Source organism: Elephantulus edwardii, unplaced genomic scaffold (genome assembly GCF_000299155.1).
Source record: "Elephantulus edwardii isolate Elephantulus edwardi_28Jun2011 unplaced genomic scaffold, EleEdw1.0 scaffold00109, whole genome shotgun sequence".
Taxonomy (NCBI): Eukaryota; Metazoa; Chordata; class Mammalia; order Macroscelidea; family Macroscelididae; genus Elephantulus; species Elephantulus edwardii.
In genome coordinates, this window is record NW_006399859.1 from 10,221,558 (window position 1) to 10,244,440 (window position 22,883).

The window sequence follows — 22,883 nt, forward strand, 5'->3', positions numbered from 1 at the left end:
TCAGAAACAATGAAAGACAGAAGGCAAAATATTTTTAAGTTCTTAAGGTAAAAAAGTTGTCAACCCAATATTTTACATGTTGTTAAAATGTCTTGCAAAAGTGAAGGTGAGATTAAAATATTTTCAGATAAAGTAAATTTAAGAAAATTTATCAGCTGTATATAATAGCCCTCCATCAGTGAAAATAAGGCCTAAATCAGTTAGACTGCCCACCATTACCACCACCAACCGTGCCCTTTAAGTCAGCACCACACACAGGCCCACTCCCTCAGACCACAGTTAACATTTCTTGCAGTTTTCAAAGCCTTGATATTTGGGTTGTAAGACAAAACCTCCATTTCTCCAGTATACTGTACACAGTAACCCAGCCAAATTGCTGAAGCTTGCAGACACTGCATCATGCTGAATATGGTCTGGTCTGCCCAGAGACATTCTCAGGGGATCCAGGACACCCTCCTTTTCCCCCAGGCTTGGCACTGAGGGGACCCTGGGGCTTAGGAAGGGAATACTTGGCTCAATTCAACAGCTGAGTTTGGATGGAGGTTTGATTCCCAGGACAGAGATTGCTCCATGGAAGTCCAAGTGGGTCCATCCCAGGAGGTCTTGCCCACCCACCTCCAACCCTACTTCTCAGACAGCAGCAGTCTCCATCTGAAGGTGGAGTCAATTGACCAGGAAAGGCTAACAACAACACAGGTCCTGGTGCAGAGCAAGACAGCTGTGCCCTCAGTCCCTCCCTCAGTTTGACTAAAGGAACAATTTTTCCTGCTTTCAAGTGCTTTGGCCCAGAAGAGATGATGGTCTCCCAAGTAGCCACTAGACACACTAAGTTCTGAAGTCAGACAGATCTGGCATGAAATTGTCAGTAGCTTTGAACTTCGGTATTGTTGTGTACCACTGAATCGAACCCCATGAACAATAGCTCTGAACCCTGCTCTATATTAAGACAATCTCACTGTCTCTGACACACTTGCCCCTATTGCCACAGTCACTTTGTTAATCCATCTTGTCCAGGGTTTACTCCTATGCTAGCCTTCCAAGCACGAGGTCCTTCTCCAACGACTCTTCACTCCTGGCAAAGTATGAGACAGAGCTTCAACATCTTTGCCTCCAAGCAACAATCCATCCTCACCCTCTCCAGGACAGAAATGTTCCTTCTCTTGGCAGACCATCCTATGTCCATCTTTCTGCCATGGAGCAGCTAGTGGAGTCAAATCATGTGCCTTTGGGTTGGCAGGGAACTCCTTACCCACCAGGCCACCAGAACTGCCTATTGCTCCCTAATGAATAATATAAAAAGACTAAGCAGTATGAATCTTCGGCAGAGATGCCATCAAGTCTTGGTTTTAGATATCTAAGGTTTTTGTGGCTGTATCATAGCGGACTGAGCTTTTCTAACCAAAAGGTCAGTAGTTCAAAGCCACCATTTCCACGAGTAAGATGGCTAAGGTGGGCTGCTTCTGTTAAAATTGACTACCTCAGAAACCCTTTAGGGAAGGTGTACTCTGTCCTAAAACGTCAATTTCAAAGACATTGTAGTCATTGACCTGCATGTTCCAGAGCCTCATCAGGCCAAGGTAGTTCTGGCAAGATTAATATTACCTGTAGACAAAAACTACCAAAAGAGTATGAGTTAAGGCTTCATAAGAAACAGGACTTTAAAAGTCTACCATCAGGTACACTCTAATCATTCTTTGAAGTACAGGCAGGTACAAATGGTTAAGGACTGAGCTATTAACTGAAAGGTTGGTTGCTCAAACCCACCTACCTACAAGTGCCTCTCAAGATAAATTCTGCAATATGCTTCTGAAATATCACAGGCATGGACACCTGAGAAGAGTAGTTTGACTTTGAAACATGAGGTTACCATTAGTTGAAATAAAAGTAATGAAGACTTGAAGCACTTGCTACATAATGTCAAGGAATTAAGCCTTCAATATGGATTGCATCTCAACATGGAAAAAAAAATCCTCCAAATTTTCATAAAACACTACATAACACGGAGAGTCTAAAGAGCATTATGCTGAGTGAAATAACTCAGTCACATAAGGGTAAATACTATATAAGGCTACTATTGTGAAAATAGAAAGATAATTGATCACTATGATAAGAAGCTGCTCTGCAATCCCAAAGGCATGAGGTTCAAATCCACCAGCTGCTCCATGGGAGAAGAATTGGCAAGCAATCTCCTCCTGATTGATTAACTGACGGCCTCCAGAAACTCAATGGAGGGTCAGCTATGGATTCATTCTGACTCGGCATTACTCAGCAACAACATTGTGAAAATGGAGGGATACTAGGATAATGTATAAATGTTCAAAAGGGAAAGAGGAGTGAGAGAAGGGGTCAGCAGAAAAGGAAGAAGGGGGGAAATCACTGGAATAGCAAAGGTTGGTGAGTGGAGAGCAGGTGAGGAGATAGGAAAGGTTCAATGGAGACCTGAAAAGATGGAGTGATTATAGGTATAGATCAATGATAACAAATTATACAAAATATAGTGTATATTAATGTATAAAGCACAAAGTACATATATTAAACACAATGTATATGAATTATTGTATGCAAACAAACAAAAAGAAAATCCTCACCATTGGGCTAATAGATAGCATCATGATAGATGGAGAAAAGATTGGAGTTGTTAACAATTTCATCTTACTTGGATCCACTGTCAAAACTCTTGGCACCATCAATCAGGAAATCAAAAGACAGTTGCATTGGGAAACTCTGCCATCAAGGACCACTCCAGAGTGCTAAAGAACAGTGATGCCAGTCTAAAGACTAAGGTGTGACTGATTCAAGCCATGGTCTTTTCAATTGCTTGCTATACACCTGAAAACTAATCAATGACTTTGAGTTGGGGTACTGAAGAAGAGTATTAAATACCCAGTGGACTTCCAAGAGAACAAGCAGGCATATCCTAGAGAAAGTGAAACCAAGGTACTCCATAAAAGCAAGAAGGGTGAAACTTCATCTTATATACATTGAACATGTTGTCAGGATTGGGAAGTCCTTGGAAAAGGACATCACACCTGGAAAGGGCGAGGGTCAGCATAAGGTAAGAAGACCCTTCCTCAATGAGATGGTTTGACACAAAGACGGTAGCAATGAGGTCAAGTATACCAGAGATGGTGATGTTGCCTTGCTGAGGATAGAACAATGCTCACAGCCATAGTTCAAAGGGTGCCTTTGAGTCCTGGTTGACTCTACAGCACATAAACAATAACAACAACACAAAATTACCCTCTACCATTAACCTTCCAAAAAGTAATGACCTTGAGGCCCTTTTCATCTCATTGCCATCAAGCCAGAACTGACTTGTAGTTGATCTTCCAGTAGGATTGCAGAAACTAAAGCACATGCAATGAGATGGACCAACTTTCTCCAGCTAGTGGATTCGAACCATTTTCGGGTTGGCAGCACAACTCCCTACTAAGTAGGCTACCAGAGCTCAGGGTAAATCCATTCAGAGTCCCTGATGAGCATCGTTTGCTGGAGGTAAGAGCTGACAGATGTTTTCCTTGTCATTTGATAGACCTGGGGCTCTTTATGAAGGAGGAGAAAGGGCTGAGCATTGGCATGTGGCCTCACAGTTGCAGAGGAGGGCAAGAAAAACCACACTCCTCATCTTGAGCTTGGACTCCATTCAGGGGCCAACCCTGACAAAAGACCCTGTGGGAAGTAGAGTTCAGATCCAAAAGACACAGACTCAACAGCAGAACCCTAGACCAAGGCAGGTTCACGTGAGGAAGGGCTTGTTGTGGGGTCAGGGCAGAGTGAGGGCAGGGGTCACCTGCCTGCGGGCACCCAGACACTCGTGCTTTTGAGACAAGGGAAGAGCTGGCAGCTGAAATACTCAGAGCAGAGGGCGTTTATAAATGGCCCAATTCATTCTCAACAATCCCCATTGTCTGAGCCAACACAGAGCTAGACGTTATCTCCCAGAGCCAATAGGAAAACAGACGTCATGAATTAGAATTCAAAGATACAGAAGCCAAAATTGAGACATATGATTTGAAAACCAGATGAAATACTTGAAATTTGGACTGTTCTTAAAAAAAGAAAAATCACACAATGTGGTTCCTTCTCATTAACAGACATCAAGCATGTTTAATTGCTGGTGATTTATTTGCTTATTGAGATCTCTCTCTACAAAAGATGTAGTAGTTTACAACTAAAGAATCGTATACTATAAACTTATTAAGGCGGAAATTAAAAATGAAAGTTGTGGTTTTCACTATCACAGTTACTAGAACAGAGTAAAGTGATGGACTCAGAGTCTCCTTGACAAGAATGAGAAGGGGGGGAAACCCTGAGAGTTCTGAAGTCACACAGACCTAGGGATATCTCTGTACCACCCCAAGCATCAATTTCATTGGCAGAAAAAAATTACAACATTCTCATAAGGTTGTTGTAAGAAGTAAAATGAAGTCAAGCATATATCCAGAATTCAATACATGGTGGTTATTATTACTGCCACTATTTACTTGTCTCTCTGTTGGCCTAGTGGCAAGAAACTGTGCTGCAATCCTGAAGGCATGTAGTTCAAATCCACCAGCTGCTCCATTGGAGAAGGATAGACAATCTCCTCCTGTATGATTAAACTGCCTCTGAAAATGTGTCAGAGGGTCAGCTATGGGTCGGTTCTGACTTGATGGTACACCACAAGAACAACAATATTCTCTTGTCTAATTGTTTTATACTGGAACCCAGGTAAATTTAATGGGCTTTCCCTGATTTTCCCCATTGTTGCTCTGAAATTCTATTTGGCAGGTCTAGGTCTTTAAATAATAGGGGGGAAATAGGGAAACAGACTAGGATTTGGTTACTGTGATTCTTTCAGCTTTCCAGAGTATTTTATTTGGTCCTACCCAGAGACCACAGGCTCAAAGATGGCACAGGATTGGACAGGATTGGACAGGTTTCAGGTTTGTTTTTCACAAAGTCACTATGAGTTGTACTTGACTCAGCAGCACCTAACAACAACAACAATAACCCAGAGATCCACTCAAAAGAGACTGCTAGTGCAGGCACACTGGCTTCCTTTCCCCACCACCTTCTCGCTGCAGAAAAGTAGTTGATCTGACCTCCAAAAAACCCAAACTCAATTCCAAAGCAAGTGACCAAGCAGGACAAGATGGAACTTCTCCAGGAGGTTCCAAGGAGGCCACCTAACTTATGGAGCAGCTGGTGGGTTTGAATCTCCAATTCTGGGGGTAGAGGGCGGTAACAGCTGAGTGCTTTAGCCACTATGCCATCAGGTCTCGTCTGCCCTGACCCCAGGCTACCTTGACCCAAAAGTGTCAGGCCTAGGACCAGGGCACCCCAGCAACCCCCTCAGAACATGGCTGTGTGTCTCTCAGGAGTTGGTGGAGAGAGAATCCAGGTACTTCTTAGACCGAACCCCAATCTCTAAGTGTTGAAGAAGCTCACAGTCATCTTTGTAACTTCTCAACTAGAGGAAATGTTCTAATCTGGTATTCTTACTGTAGCCTGTGCATAAAGAGAATGGCCAGGAGGAGAGTGGTCCAGAAACCAAAATCAACAATAAAATGGTGTTAAAATTTCACTATTAAGTCAATTCCAACCTCAGGTATTGTGAAGTAGAGCCCCCGAGCGCTTGTCCCTGACAAGTGCAGTTTATACTAAAAATCCAAAGGCTGGAAGTTCAAACCCACCAAGCAGAATAGAACTGCCCCAGAGGCTTTCTGAGGCTGCAAATATTTTTGAAGCCAACTGCCTCATCTTTCTCCCTCAGAGCAGCTGGTGAGTTTGAACCGCTGACCTTTCAGCTAGTAGCCCAATGCTTTACCCCATGCAACAGGACTCCTAGCCATTGTCCAGAGGCACCACGTATAGGGAAATGGAATTGCAGTGGCTGAGGGAGGGCCAAGCCAGGTATGCATGTTTGTGCAAATGCACATTTTATCTCTGAGTGCATGTTGGCTATATGTCTTTTCCCATGGATACACACCCTGAAAGTGTGTGTATGCAGGGATATTCTGAGAAGCGTGTGTGTAAGACTGGTGGGGAAGGGCAGGAATCTGTGCACTCATGCATCAGCAGCTGCGAGACAGAAGACATGGTTGTGTGCACATGGCTGGTGGTCGGCTTATCTTCCTCCTATTTCTTCTCTTGTTGTGAGAGTGGGGCCCCCATTGCTGTTCTTTGTTACTGGCCCAGTCAATTAAGGACATTCAGAACCCAGTTCACCCCTGTGCTAAGTGAGGCCTCTGAATTCTCACTTTGCTCAGAAAAATCCATATGACTCACAGATAAGACACCCGACCGGGGACACATCAGGTCACCCCAGAAAGTCAGAGTTCAGATAACACTGCTCCAGATTCTGCCTTCACCGACTCAGCCAGCCAGCTGCCGGTCTACTCACCCCATATGCAGGCATCCCTACCACCCAGACACCATCCACACATTGGTGGCACGTGCCACACAGGCACCGCAGCCACCTGCACATACACTTGTTGCCCAGAGACGTTCCTACCTGCTCACCAGTCCCCACTACACATTGACAGATATACTACCATCTACGCTCATACCTTCAGTCACTGCTAGAAAACCACATGCTGACATACCTGCCCAGGAACGTGTCTACCCAGTCACACACTCCCGCTCAAGTATTCAAGCTGACACTTTGATACCTATCAGCTAAGGAGGCTGGCCGACCCAAGCCTCCGTCTCTGAATGCAACCGGTGGAGCATGTCTACTTACAATGAGACGAGTGGCCAGTTGTGGCAGGGTGCAGCTGGAGCTCCAGTGGCCGGCAGCAAAGTGGCCTGGCTCTGGCGGAGGCCTGAGGCCGTCTGCTGCCCCCGCCTCCGCCCACAACCCCAACCTCCGCCTGCCCAGCTGCTCCGAGGTGGCTGCAAACTCTGAAGGACCTTCAACAACAGTGCGCTTCCAGCCAAGGCTCTGTCCGGAGTCAGGCACCGCTGCCTTTAGCAGGGCCTCCAGGGCTATTCTGGTGCACCCTGCAGTGGAAACATCTTGCTCGTCTCTGTGGGGAGCGTAGGAATGGGGACGCGGTCAGGCCTAATTAGAGACCTGGCTTCACCCCCAAGCGGGGCGGGAGTAACTTGAGGGTAATAATCCAGAGCTGTCCAGGCGGGGGCGCCCGCATGTGCCCTGGATGCCAACATCTGGAGAGCGAAAGGGAATGTGCTCTGATCCTTTCCCTTGGAGCTGAAACAAAACAGGGAGGTATTTGGGGGCAGCTCACATGTTCTGTGGAAGGAATTATGAGCGACCCCCAAATGCCTGGGCTGTGACTTGGTTTGCTTGCCACAGGTGCTTCCCTTAGAAACGAAGACACACAAATAAGTTGCTCCCCCACCCCACCCCAGATCATGGACTTGCCAAAATTTGGGAGGTGGGGGTGTTGCAAAGAGTCCTGACTTGGGGCACATTAAATTCTCGCCTCTGGACTTCTTTGTGTCAGATAATGTAAGCTTAGAGAAGAAGTCTGATTCCTACCCACAAAACTCAGGAATGTTGCATTTTTGAGCTGGAAGGAAGCTTCAAGGTCATTCCATCCAACTCCCTCCACGCTGCCATGAATCCTGTGGGCCTTGGAAGGCTTCCACCTCTTACAGATCGCCAACCAAAAAAGGAAGCTTTCCGCCCTCATCTCCCTTGGCCCTTGTCCAAAGCTTGAAACTCACCTTGCCCCTACATCACCACCATCACCCCATTTCCACTCTAGCCTATATCACTCTTTACAAGCTAGGTTCATTTGCTTGTGTAGTTTATTTGGGAGAGTTTCTGGATGGTGCAAAAGGTAAAGCACTGAGCTGCTAACAGAAAAGTTAAGAGGTTCAACACCACCCAGAGGCATCTTGGAAGAAATTCCTGGTGATGTACTTTTAAAAACCAAGGACCACAGATGCATCATGATGCAAAACTGAATCTGTTTGATAACTAATGATAAATTAATTGAGGGAAAGGGAATTAGTTCAATCTTCCTGTTATACTGGCTATTGTAATATCCCACCTCAATCTTCTCTTCTTTGATGCTATTAATGCCAGTTCCCATTCTTAGGTCCTGACTGAAACTGAATGTTGTTCTCTGGCCCTTGATAGACTGCTCTCTAATATAAATCTCAGCTTGTTAGGGTCTGGGGCTGTGGGTGACCTCAGTCTCTCCCCTCAGATAAGCCAGTTTGACCCCAGCCTCCATGCAAACAGCCTGAATCTATCATCCAGCCTACAGAAGGGCTTCAGTTCCTGTATCAACTAGATCTGTGTCAGGGTCTGGGTGCTTCCAGTCAGTTACTTAATTGGGCTTCAACCCTGTGGCTCCAACCTTCTACAAATGATGGGTGGAATCTTCCCTCTGAATCTGCCTTTGGGAGGTAGGGTGACATAAACAAAGCAGTTAAGTCATTATCATCAAAGAGACCTGGCTTTGTATTTGCCTCAACTTCTCCTAGCTGTGTGTCCTAGGACAAGCCACAACGTCCCTAAGCCTTAGTTATAACATATGTTCAACGTGGAGCATAATAACCTCTGCCTGGCTGAGAAGGTCTCTGAACATATGAAGTGATGTAAAAGTGTCTGGAAATTTTTTTCTTTTTCTTCTCCTAGACAGACTAGAAGTAGAATAAAGCCTAGATCATAAGCAAGATAAATGTTATCAAAAAGCCTCAGATATATTTTATTTCCAGGTCTAAACTCTGTGCCTGGGTTTCAGGGCAAGACAGAAACAGACTTGGCTTACTAAATGTTCCCTTAGGCTAGTTGGTAAGAATGTCCCCTACCCTGCCCACTATTCCCCAACACACAAATACATACAGCACAGCCCAGACTCCTGGGCTCCTGTCGACACTGTAGGCTCCAGCCACCTGGACCTTCGCCGACCGCCTCTCCATTTCCAGGGGGCCACCTCATGGCTCCCATCGGCTGGGTTGTAGGAACTCCAAACTCTCTACTGAGATCCCTGAGAACAGGACTTCTCTTCCTGCCCATCCTTCCAGGCCATGGCCTCTGCAGGGTCTATGACTAACTCAGAGCAAAGCTGGTGAGGCGTTCTCCTGGGCGGTTCATGACTGAGATCGCCTGAGGGAGCTCAGAGTCAGCGCATCCTTCCTCTAGGCCCCCTCCTCTGTCTGTCTGGTTTCCCAGTGCAGTGCTGCTTAATTTTTAATGGAAATTCCATCCCCGGCGCCTGCCCTAGCTGGCTCAGGGAATCTTTGCTTAAGCCAACAGCAAACTCCACCTGGGGGATGCGGGGCTTCCTGGCCAAATAAATATACATGCACACACATACACACAGGAGCAAGATGGCATGCTTAGGGACAGTCATTAACTGAGCGGTTACATAGCCACATACATATACTATAAGATATTAAGCACTATTGTTATTACCATTTATTTCTCAGGACTTCTGAGTCCCTAGATAGAAAAAGATGGTTAAGTGTTCAGCTGCTAGCAGAAAGATTATTAGTTCAAACCCACACAGAGGTACCTAGAAAGAAAGGACTGGTAATCTGCTTCTGAAAGGTCACACTCTTGCACACCTCATGATGATCAAGCAGTCCTACTCTGTGTACATGAAGCTGTCATGAGTTAAAATTCACTCAACAGCAACTAATAAATATTTTATAAGGATCGGTATCTCTAATCCTCACAGCAATATTGTTGTTACGTACCATCAAGTCAGAACCGACTCACAGCTGACCCTCTAACAGGTTTTCAGGGGCAGTAAATCACATGGGAGGAGAGTGTCCACCTTTCTCCTGCTCAGAAGCTGGTGCGTTTGAACTGTCTGCCTTTGGATTGGCAGCACAACTCCTTCCCACTAGGCCACCAGAGTTAGGTTCTAGTATTGACCCCATTTCACATGTGAGGAAACTGAAGCACAGAGAGGTTAAGTAACTTACACAAAGCATCTGACAATAATAACCTGACACCAGTAAGCAGCAAAACTGGCCCTCTGTGTATTGTTTCTTTTTTTTTTTAACTCTTACATAGTAATCTTTTGTACAAATTGCTATTGTTCAGATTATACAGAGAGATGGAGGCTCTGGCCGTTTAATTTATCTGCCTAGGGTCTCACAGCTGAGGTGTTGAAAGGAGATTCTACCCAGGTATGTGTAAGAACCCTCACAGATGTGCAGGGAGACATTTTGAGGGAGAGAGATACTCGGGCATATCAGAGAGAGATATGTAGATACTCGGGCAGATCACAAATAGAACCTCAGGAACAATACAGGGCAGTGTCTAGGCAAGGTCCTGTCCAGCCTGCTACCAGAACTCCACTTCTTTCTTCCCTCCTAAATAGCCCATTCCAGCTCTATTTGCTTCACCCATCACCATTCACCAAGGTTCCCTTCACAAGCTTATAGAAAGGGAAGATTTCAGGTCCACGTTCCAGCCTACTAAGTCAATATTAAAGAAGGATAAGCTTAAAAACTCTCTGATGGCCTAGTGGCAAGACACTTTGCTGCAATCTCGAAGGCGCACGGTTTGAATTCACCAAATGCTTCACTGGAGAAGGGGAGCCAATCTCCTCCTGTGCCAATCAGATACAATCCAATGGTACACAACAGGGCGGGCAGGGGCAAACAAAAGCACAAAGTACACTGCTATTGATTTCAACCCATAGTGACCTCACAGAACAGAGGAACTTTCCTTGTGGGTTCCCAAGGCTGTAAAGCTTTATGGAAGCAGATTGCCTCATCTTACTCCCTCTGAGCAGCTGGTGGATTTGAATAATGACTTTCCCTTTATTAGCCCAGTGTTTAATCTACTGTCACATCAAGGTTCCCTTCACAAATTTAAAGAAAGGGGAGATTTCAGGTCCACATTCTATTAAGTCAATATTCAACCTTAAGGCTCAGTTCAAACCCAGTTTGCCCAACATGACTCCCCTGTTGTTTTTGTTATGTGCTGTTGAGCTGCTTGTGACTCATAGCAACCCTGTGTATAAGAGACTTAAACCCTGCTCTATCCTGTGCCTATCCTGTGCCAACCTCACTGATTCTGATACTACACCTACCCCCATTACACTAGTCACTGAATCAATCCATCTCACCAAGGGTCTTCCTCTCCTGTGTTGTCCCTCCACCCTCCCAAACATGATGTCCATCTCCAAGGACTGGTCCCTCCTTGCAACATGCCCAAAGTATGTCAGATGAAGCTTCAGAATCCTTGACTCCAAGGAGCAGCCTGGTTTCACTCTCTCCCGGACAAACCTGTTTGTTCTCTTGGCAGTCCATGGTATAGTCAATACTCTTCTCCAGCACCACCGCTTAAAGGCACCAATTTTCTTTCTATCATTCCTAGTCACTGACAAGCTCTCTGACACATGGCACTCAATTGCAAATACTATGGCCTGGATCAGGTGCACCTTAGTCTCCAACCTGATGTCATTGCTCTTCAGTACTTTGGAGAGGTCTTTGACTCCCCTAGTAATTGAAAAAAAGGTTAGGGAACACTCTTCACAAAAGATCAGGAACTTCATGTAGGAAGTGCCTCAGAGATCTTGAGCACTGCCCAAGGATTGACCAAGAAGGTATCTCAGACACTGTAGCTTGGATCATGACCTCCAAGGCATGGTACAGAAATTCAAGCACTAGAGAGACAGAATGAGTGTGGTCTGAGGGAGATAAAGTCATAATACAGAGAGATGGTAGGACTTGGGTGGAACTGGGATGTAGGGTACTGGAACAGAATAATGCAGGCCAAGCAATGAAGTCCACTGCCAGCCAAGTTTAAGGAACAGACATAAAGAAGAGAGATGAGAAAAGTTTAGCAGTTTATGAACATGTTCATTGCATGGAAGATGTGTTAAATGTTATATATCCAAGAAGGGATGAAAGTATCCTGGCCTGACCTCAACCCAAGGAGCCCCACCAGAGTGTCTCGGGAAGCCTGCCATGTTCAGACTCTATGACTTTAATGTTTCTCATTGATTTCCCCATATCCCATCTCTAAGTCTTTCAATTGACTGACACCAACCCATTCACTCTATGATAAGAAGACAACTCAGCATCATGGTATTGGTAGGACATCCACATTGGAAAAAGTTTATTTTAGGAAACAGTGTGTAAACCTTCAGGAGTGATGGTGGTTCAGGCAGTTATTCTAGAGGGGCCATTCTGAGCCTGAGAATTTACATTTCTAAGTTTCCCAGGTGATATTGATGCTATCAGCCTGCTCAGGAATCACAGGTTGCTTAGTGGAGTGTAATCTGGGGCAGGGAGTGGGGGTGGGGGTGTTGATTGTATACCAATGAAGGAACTTTTACTTTTCAAAGAAAAGGGTGAACTGGGTTGGGGGGAGGGGTGGGCAGGGAGAAAAATGCAACAATGAATGAATGGAAATACAAAATCTCTGTAAATGTTCATAAAAATTAATAAAATAAAATTTAAATAAAAGAGAAATCCAATATCGCACACAAAAAAAAGAAAGAAAGAAAAGAAGACAAAGTTAGGGTCTTTCCACTTCATAACTAAATTTCCAACTTCACTTCAGAATGTAAAAGATTCCACCTTGAGTGTTCCCTAAAGAAAGGGATTGTTTTTCTGTCAAAAACTTATATTCTAAAACAACAACAAAAACTTACATGCTATTTGTCCAGTTCCATTTTTCCCAATTTAGCATCAGCCAGGCTGCCTGGGGTGGGCTTTTCTGTGATGATCTCTGTTTTCGCACATCTCAAACAAGGAATGGGGACATCCTCTCCTGTTTTCTATTTGTACTAAGAAGGTTAACAACAACCTTTTTTTTTTTTGTGGGATATTATTTTTCTTTTTTACTTAAATTTTATTTCATTAATTTTTATGAACATTTACAGAGATTTTGTATTTCCATTCATTCATTGTTGTATTTTTCTCCCTGCCCACCCCTCTCCCTACCCCAGTTCACCCTTCTCTTTGAAAAGTAAATTTGTTCCTATTCCAAAGAAAGGTGACCTAACAGAGTGTGGAAACTATAGAACAATCTCACTGATTTCACATGCAAGCAAGATTTTACAGAAGATTATGCAAAAACGACTGGAGCAGCACATCAGCAGAGAATTACCAGAAGTCCAGGCTGGGTTTAGAAGGGGTCGTGGTACTAGGGATATTGTAGCTGATGTTAGATGGATCTTAGCTGAAAGCAGAGAATACCAGAGGAATGTCTATCTGTGTTTCATTGACTATGCAAAGGCATTTGACTGTGTGGATCATAACAAACTATGGCTGACTCTGAGAAGAATGGGAATCCCAGAACACTTGATCATGCTAATGCGAAACCTGTACTTGGACCAGGAGGCAGTCGTCAGAACAGAGCAAGGGAACACTGCATGGTTCAAAATTGGGAAGGGTGTATGCCAGGGATGCATCCTATCTCCATACCTTTTCAACCTATATGCAGAACAGATTATCCGAGAGGCTGGGCTCTATGAGGAGAAATGTGGGGTCAAGATTGGTGGGCGATTTATCAACAATCTGCGTTATGCGGATAACACAACCCTGCTTGCTGAAACTGAAGAGGACCTGAAGCACCTGCTGCAGAGGGTCAAGGACTGCAGCCTGCAATATGGATTGAGGCTCAATGTCAAGAAGACAAAGATTCTCACCACTGGACCAATTGGTAACATCAGGATGGATGGTGAAGAGACTGAGATTGTACACAGCTTTAGTTTGCTTGGCTCCACAGTCAACAGTCTTGGCACCAGCAGCCAGGAAATTAAAAGGCACATTGCCATGGGAAAGTCTGCTCTTAGGGACCTCTCCAAAGTACTGAAGAGCAATGGTGTCTCTCTGGAGACTAAGGTGTGCTTGATACAGACCATGGTCTTTGCAATCACTTGTTATGCGTCAGAGAGTTGGACAATGACCAAGGAGGATAGAAGGAGAATTGATGCTTTTGAGCTGTGGTGCTGGAGAAGAGTATTGAGAATACCATGAACTGCTAGGAAAACAAACAGATTCGTCCTGGAAAGGGTTAAACTGGGTGGCTCCTTGGAGGCAAGGATTCTGAGGCTCCATCTAACATACTTTGGACATGTTGTGAGGAGAGACAGGTCCTTGGAGAAGGACATCATGCTTGGGAGGGTGGAGGGATGGCGCAGGAGGGGAAGGCCCCCTATGAGATGGATTGATTCAGTGACTGGGATAATTGGGATGGAAGTGCCGGAGACAGTGCGATTGGCACAGGACAGAGCAGAGTTTAGGGCTGTTGTACATAGGGTCGCTATGAGTTGCAAGTGACTTGATGGCACATAACAACAACAACAACAACTAAGAAGGTTATCAAGGTGAGGAACCTGCATGAAAATTGCTCTCAGTTCTGGGGACAGAGATAACAAATCAGAAGGTCATTCCAATCATACCTGATATTCCAGCCCCATGCAGAGAGAAGAAAGATAAGCATGAATTCCAATACCCACAGCTAGAATCTCATATCCCTGCCATACCTCCTCTATCCCTGTTGCCCTATCTCAGGGATGAGGGAGGACAGTATTAGACAAGACCGTAGAGCCACCATTGACTCACTTGGAAAATCATCAATCCCTCTCTCCTGGTCTTACTCTGCAGTTCTCTCAAATGGAAACGTTGCTTAGACAGGTAGAAAGGAGGAATATAAAGGATATAAAGGCCCTCTAGGGGTAGGGTCTCTGACATTTCCTCATCCACCAGAATTCCCAAGTGTCTGTAGACTTCCAGGTGCTCCTCAGAGGTTCTGCCTCAATAGAAGGGTGCTGTGGTAGAGCGGAGTGTGTGTACTTCTTCCATGTGTTTAGTTATTCCACATCGTTGGTTTTCAGTTGGTCATAGGGGAAGTATTTTTTTAGGCCACCACAAAAATTCAACCAATCCTATGAATTAGTGCTTATATTGGGGAGCGGAAGAGAGTGGATAGGAAAGAGAAGAACCAATTGTTTAAATATTTATCAGCACACTACAGAGACTTCACTCCAAGCAATTATGATGCAAGACCACTTTAAAACACTGATCTAGTGATGAGGTTCTAACCTAAAACTCTCATTTTATTGATACGGAAGAATCTTGGTCAATGTCAACATAGTAGATACCTTATGGCATCATGGTCAGTCAGTTCAGAATGCATGCAGGGGAGGAAAGTAACCCCTGCCTATTTACTTGATCTTCTGTGACTTCCTCTATGCTGAATCTGTTTTAGCTGACATGAGAACCCTGTCCCTGGTTAGACCATCACATCTCATAAGTATTTAGAACTTAAATGGGTTAGATCAGAATTGTTAATTTAATCACTCAAGGCATGGAGAACTGTCCTGCCCTTCTCAAACCTGAACTGCTCAGCAATTCACTGAATTCAGAGAGATACTGTACAATCAACCCAATAATTCTCTGTTTTTCTCGAACTAACAAGCTATGTTTTGTGGTATCTGGAGTATCAGAACCCTTGAAAAATGGCTTTTCTAGCCATTTTGTTAGCACCTGTTGGGGAAGGGGCATGGTTGTCAGCTACTTTAACTGTAAACACATAGTCTTGCAAATCATCAACTGTTGAGGGATCAATAAAAGAGAGAGCTTTAAATATTGTGAGGTACCCTGGTGATGGTAGAGAGAAGGTGAAGACTGTGGCATTGCAATGAAGAGACTACGGCACTGTTGTAGAGAGATTGTGGCAAAGTGTAACCACAGAAATGCTGTATTTATTCTATAGTTAAAGGTTTTCCTTGTTAGATGATTGAAGGAAAAGTTGATTTATAACTGCTCTGAGATAAAGTTAAATTACTGACGAAACCAGGAGCTTCATGCATTTGTGCTGCTGAACTGAACCAAGATTGTAAAAAAGTGAGGGATTGTGCCTTGTTAATCTGCCTTGATAACGCTGGACTAAATTTGTACTTGCATTGTGTCATATTCTTGCCTTTCCCCACTCTCCAACCTATTACCCTAAAAAACCTCATAATTGTGATTAAAGTCTGTGAGCCAACAATAAATATACATGAATGATTGGTAGAAATAGGTGCAGAAGCATGGGGTTATCGTGTCTAATGAAGCAGCTATCTATTTACTGCTATGAATATTATTGATAGGGACAGTTCCCCATTATGAAGTGGGTAGAAGTCAGACTTGGCCACCCTCACGCTGTTACCCTACTCCTTTAACAATCACACACACAGACACACACACAAAATTTTTTAAAATGCAGCCATAGGGCAACTTAGTGGTAGAGTTAAAATAAAAATCCACAATTTCTACACTTTCATCTTTCCCCAACATCATGGCCTACTTTCAGCAGACATGAGTGAGTTTGCAAGCATGCAGTTCTCTAGAGTAGTTGTTTTCAAAGAATGGCCCTGGACCAGTATCATCAGCAACACTAAGATTCTGTATAAAATGAAAATTACCAACCACACTCTCAAACTATTAAGTTAGAAATTCAGGGAATAGTACTCAGCAAGCCTTCCAGTTGACTCTAATGTACACAAAAGTCTCAAGTCCACTGAGTTAGCAAGAGGGACCATACCTCCTGCCTCTGCAATCATGATTCAAAGACTATTTTCAGGAAAGGAAGACCATAAGGGAGCAAAGTCACCATAAGTTTTATAACTTGTTACATATATTTCCTGACCACTTCCCTTATCTCTGTGCTCCTTGTGAATCTTGGAAGTCTGAACCGTAGTCATGCATAATATTGAGCTAGGGCAGAATTCCTCTTCCTCATGTCTAAGGTACAACACAAGAAAACCTCAGCAGAGATACAGGGAAATGTTACTTGTGTCACTATCCTAGAAGTTTCTGGGTGGTACAAATAGTTAAATACTCAACAACTAACCAAAATATTGGTGATGCAAACCCAGCCAGTGGTGCCCAAGAAGGAAAATCTGATGATTTGCTTCCTAGAGATTACAGTCTTATTCATTTTGTGGAGTTCTTTACAGCACACAGGGTTAACATGAGTGGAAATCAACTACAGTTGATTTTTTGTTTTTATCACTGTCTTGGTGTTTCATTAGGGGTAAACGTAACATAAAGGACAAACCCAGGTCCTTCAGATTCTCAGGACCTTTCTCTGGTGTCTAATTCTTCTGGAAAGACACCTACCAAGTGCCTGACTCTAGAAGTCACTTTGGCCCCTCAATTCCAAGGTAGTTGTTTCTACAACTTTTTTTGGGGATGGGGCTTCTCGGGTTCAAGAATAAAGATGAAGTTTGAAAGTAGCTAAAGTATTGAGATCTTAGAGAGGGAAGTCTTTCTTTCTCTCAGTTTCAGGGTCTCATCTATACCATTTGATACCTAATCTAAGAGTCCTTCTAGAGATATCAGATAAGGATGTTGAGCCTGTAGAATTTAAAAAAAGAAGTTCTCGTTCAGACAAATTGTATATTTTGTATATTCTCCAAGCCCAGGCATATTCCAATAGGAAAAGGACACACAGGTGGTATTTGGAAAACAATTTTAATGAAAAGCTATTAATGGTTAGAAAAAAAGAATGTGCAGCACTTAGGGACATTAAGATCTAGAAATAACATGGAGAATGGCTTGCCAGTGTTCCAGCAGAAGTATGAATGAGCCTGTCCAACTAAAGGTGAACTCTCAAAACCAATTTGATGGGTGAGGGGGGTGAGGGAAATTGAAAGAATCTGATTTTGAAAACAATGTATTCTAATTTTTTAAATAAACTAGTATAGAATTTAAACACAAACAAAACAAAAAAACCATAGCCTCAAAACTAGGAAGATGTGGGGAAGAAATAACCTGATCTCTCTTTGCTTGCAAACACTGGTCTCCAGCCAGGGCTTCCAGCAATTGAACCCAAACAGAAAGCAAGAAAATCTGGGTGGTGTGCTGTGAAAACTTTAGGACAAACAGAACAAAGAAAGAAGGAGAACCTCTAGGGAAGGATGTGCACCACAAATGGACAGTAACCAGAGCCCAGAGAAAAACTAAGACCTATAAATTCTCTAAATATTCACAGACTTTCACTCATTTGAATCTCTCTGAAGAAGTGCTGAGCTTTTTAGAAAGCATCTAAAGTGCCGTAATGATCTTGAAAGGTGCAGATTTACAGCTTTTGACTAAGAACCTACCAAAGACATCAGCAAGAGCTTTAACTCGGCTATCAAGCATATATAACAGCTGCCAAGGGAACATCCAAAAAATTTCACCAGAAGATGAAAAATCTGACAATTAGAATAATTGAAAAGCCTTAATGCCAACTCTGAGAAATATTATTGAGGATAGATGGATAATTGCCCAGAAAGGATCCTTCTAATAGAAACAGTACCCAGGCCAGGGATTCATAGGAAATAAAATAACCGATCTACTTACTTTAAATTCCCTGAAATTAATATCCACTCCTAGTTCAAAATATGTAACTTGAGATACACTCAAGCTCCCTGGAAAGAAATTCTGTAGAATCTAGTCATATATTGGATTCTTTTAGAACAGAGGGATAGTCTTTTGGTAAAGATACTCCTAAAAGTAAGAGCATGCTCAAAGAAAGGATGTAGTACTTAAAAAGAAACACCTAAATATCACTGGAAGAAACCTACTCCCACTTACATGAATGAATAAAGACAAGTTACATATCTAACATTAATATCACTTGAGATATAATCATGACTAAGGCAGAGTTTATACCCTAGGGATTTTCATAGTCTAATGATGTGTTTTTGTTGTTGTGTGCCACTGAGTTGCCTGCAACTCATAGCGACCCTATGTACAACAGTTCTGAAGCCTTCCCTATCCTGAGCCAGTCTCACTGCCTCTGACACGACTACCCACATTGCCCTAATTAAAGTATCAATCCAGCTCATCTGGGGTTTTCCTCTCCTGCACTGTCCCTCCACCCTTCCAAGCATGATGTCCTTCTCCAAGGATCGGTCCTTTCTGGACACATTCCCAAAATATGTGAGACAAAGCTTCAAAATCCTAGCCTCCAAAGAGAAATTTGGTTTCACCTTTTCCAATACAGACTTATTTGTTTTCGTGGTGGTCTATGGTATGTTCAAGACTCTTCTCCAGCACCACAACTCAAAGGCACCAATTTTTCTTCTGTCATCCTTAGTCATTGTCCAGCTCCCTGATGCATAGCAAGTAATTGCAAAGATCATGGCCTGAATCAGGCACACCTTAGTCTCTAGGCTAACAACATTGCTTTTCAGTACTCTGAAGAGATTCCAGACAGCAGATTTACCCAATGCAACTCGTCTTTTGATTTACTGACTGCTGGTGCTAAGACTGTTGATTGTGTTGATTATAGCAAGCTGTAATTGTTAACAACCTCAATCTCTTATCCAACTATCATGTTGCTGCCACTTGGCCCTAAAAAGGAGAGTAAAAATTAATAAATAGGTACTCTTTATTAAGATGGGTGAAAGAAAGGTAATAAAGAATAAATGTATGATCAGATATTGTGGTACTGTGTAATTAATGTTACAAAGTAAAACATACGTGATTGAATCAAAGACAAATATGGTTTGTAGCCTTTCACTCAGATTACTGTTGTTGTTATGTGCCATCAAGTCGCAACTCATAGTGATTCATTTAAATTACACTAAAAAAAATAACAAGTGATCAGTGAGAAAAAAAATAAATAAAGGAAAACATAGAAGGTGAAAAAGAACATGCATTATTCATTACTAATTTCTCTAGTTGGTTTCCTTTTGGACTGAAAGTGAATAGGCTTCCCTATATTTTTAGGTTTTGTGCTTTGTATTATTTTACAATTAGAAAAGCACATATTTTTTTTTTTACATTTAAGTTTAAAAAAAAGTCCTACTCCTTTTTCAAGATGGGCACCTTCATATTGCACCCTTATTCATCTCCTTGTCCAAATCTTGTCAGAAGAGGTCTAAACATCTCATGTAGAGTTTTGAAATAATAGCTCATTTTTATGAAAAGTGGGCTTAGAAAGAGCAGTCTTGTGTCAAAACATCGGGAAATCCCTTCGTGAACCTAATGTCCGACCTACCTCCATTCTTACACCTTGTCGTGTACAGGAAAACTACAATTAAGGAAAACTACAATTGCAATAAAATGAATTTCGTCTATCCCTGGCCTTTTTTAAATCCCGGAGCATCCCCTTCAAAGTGTTGTCAGACACAAGAAACAACAGATCCTTTCAAACCTTCTTCCTCTCTTACGACCAGAAATTTGCACTCCCAGTTCCAACCCTGAATACTTTCATTAAACAGTTCTTCACTTCAGTGAAGGAGTTGCTGTATCACAAATTTACATTGCAGAAAACGTATGAGCATAGATAAATCTAGAGCCCTGTTTGGGACCAAACTGGAAGAAGGGGACACGACCAATAGCAACTTAAGCGCCTGCTTAGTGTGCCCTCTGGTGGAGAAGGAATGCTTCTTGCCCAGCAGAATGGACTTGGGAACCAAAAATCCTTTTCCATCAAGTTGATTCAATTGACTCAAAGTGACTCTGTAAGATAAGGTGGAATTCTGCCGATGAACTAGCTGCCAGAGCTTCCTTAAACAGATCAAGATGGGAGGGAGCTCTGGTCCATTAGGAAACTACACTGCTAACTCAAAGACATACCTCTCCTCTCCAGTGGTTCAAATCTCAGTGAGAGCAAGATGGGCACTCTTCCTCCCTTGAGATTTCCAGCTTTCAAAACCTGCTGAAGGGTCAGCTGAGTTGGTTCCGCCTCTATAGCAATGAGAGAGAAATTGATTAAGATGGATGAAGAGAAACACAATCTATAATAAGACAATGATCCAATGTTGTGGGTATTTTAATTGTTGTCAAACATTGATTAATGTTTTCTAACACAATTAATGCTTTATAATGTTTATAAGGGGCCTTGATGGCATAGACTTTAGGGGGTTGCTTTCTGGCAATTCAAATTCACCAGTGGCAATGACAAAGGAAGATGAACAATCTTCTTTACAATTTACAGCCTCAGAAAACCCAGTAGATGGTCGGTTATGAGTCAGTTCCAACACAGTAGCAATCAGAGTTTTGAGGTAAAATGTTAATTAAGTGTTTAATAATCTAACACAAAATGGGTGTAAGTTATTGAATTAAAAACTATGTAAACTTTCACTAAAATCACAACAAAGAGGTATACAGAAAGGAAAAAAACACCCAAACCAAAACACCAACCGAATAACTTCCACTAACCCAGACTCATTAACATCACAGAGTTGAGGATTCCTAAAACAGAGATTCATTATAGCTGATAATAAAATGAAAGATCAGTGCATAATTTTGAGAATCATTGCCCAGCCAAGTTAACATACATTGTGAAGGGGTACAATGAAATCTATAACAAAATATAAAATGTAAATAACTATAAAAAGGAAATTGAGATAGTTCTATTAATACTAGATAAGATAAAGCATAGAACATGGAAAAATTATCAGGCATAAAATGGGGCATTATTTTAAAATGTTCAATTCACCAACAAGAAATAACAACTTCACATATAAATGGAACTAATAATACAATTTCAAAATTCAGGAAACAAAGCTAACAAATAAAAGAAATAGACAGATTCACAATTATAATTGGAGACTTAAACATTTTTCCCAGTATCTGATAGAATAGAAAACTAGTTAATATATAAAAACTTGAACAATAACTATTAATCAACAGAATATAAGCTCTTTTTTCTTTAAATAAAATTTTTATTTTTACTTCTTTACTTATAAAGTTTTATAAGTTGTTTTTCACACTGGATCTTTTCCATTTCTTTTATCCACCCATCAAGTTGTGTGACGCTATGATTAGCTACCACTATCACCACCACCCACCTATGCTCACCTCTCTGCTCCCACCCTCCTTCACCCTCTGGAGCCTCATACATATTCTACAGTAATGTTTTATACAGTATTGTCTTTATGGGACTGAGTTAGTTCACTTAGTATCATTCTCTCCAGTCCTTCCCAGAATATAAGCTTTTTTGAACTGCACATAGAACATTAATATAGAAAATATTATAACTCATAAAAGAAATTTAAAAATTTCCCATAGAAATTCTACATGGAGTTATATCAAAAATAAATAAGAGGATACAGAAAATCTGAAAATTATTGGAAATTAAATGATGTGTTTCTAAAAAGCCAATGTTACAAAACAAGCCTCTAAGGAAATTATAAAATAATTCGATCTGAATAAAAGTGAAAATTCGGCATAATGATATTTTCAAGCTAAAGTTAAAGCAATGGGTAGGAAAAAACTAATAACATTAAATGCTTATATTTAAAAAAAAGGAAAACAAAAGATAAAGGAGAACCAAATAATAACCAAAGCTGCCATCTTAAGAAACTAGAAAAATAATAACGCATTATACCTGAAAGCAATTAGAAGGAAGGACATAACAAAGACAAGAGCAGAAATCTATGAGATTGAAAACAAGAAGACACAAAAATAATTAAAGCAAAAGCCAGATCTTTGAAAATATCAATAAAATTAATAACCTCTATCTAAGCTGAAGGAGCCCTGATGGGATAGTGAGTGAAATGTCGGGCTGAAAAAACGAGGCCGTCTGCTCTCACAAAGATTTAAAGCAGAAACTCTGGGAGGTGGTTCTACTCTATGCTATGTCACTTTGGTTTAGTTTGGGTTTATTTTTATTTTATATGGTTTGCTTAGAAAGTTCAAATACCTTGTGTGTCACACTATTCTTCATTCACATTGTGTTTCACACAATCATTCCCATTCATTATGTTTATAAAATTATTCTCCATTGGATTATGCCCACCATTACCCTGTCTCTTGAGGTCTTCATCAGATCTCTCCCATTTCCTTTATCTCCTCCTTCTACCCACAAAATTATGCAACCCTGTAATTTCAGCCCTACCCATCTTCATCCCTCTGCTTGTCCTCCCTTTTTGGATCCACACATGTTTTGAGTCGGATGACCGTATGATATATTACTCTGGAGATGAAAAGGTGAGGAAAAATGGAGTTGCTTTCATAGTTAAAAA

The 22,883-nt window shown here is 42.0% G+C and overlaps 1 protein-coding gene across 1 annotated transcript in view; it reads right to left on the minus strand.

Moving 5' to 3' along the window:
• The window catches only part of INSC (inscuteable homolog (Drosophila)), a 169,157-nt gene extending 160,258 nt beyond the window's left edge, over positions 1-8,899 (minus strand). The window contains exon 1 of the mRNA XM_006892048.1: positions 8,804-8,899. Within this exon, the coding sequence (XP_006892110.1) occupies positions 8,804-8,899 (96 nt within the window). The remainder of the gene's footprint in view (positions 1-8,803) is intronic.
• Positions 8,900-22,883: the final 13,984 nt, after the last annotated feature.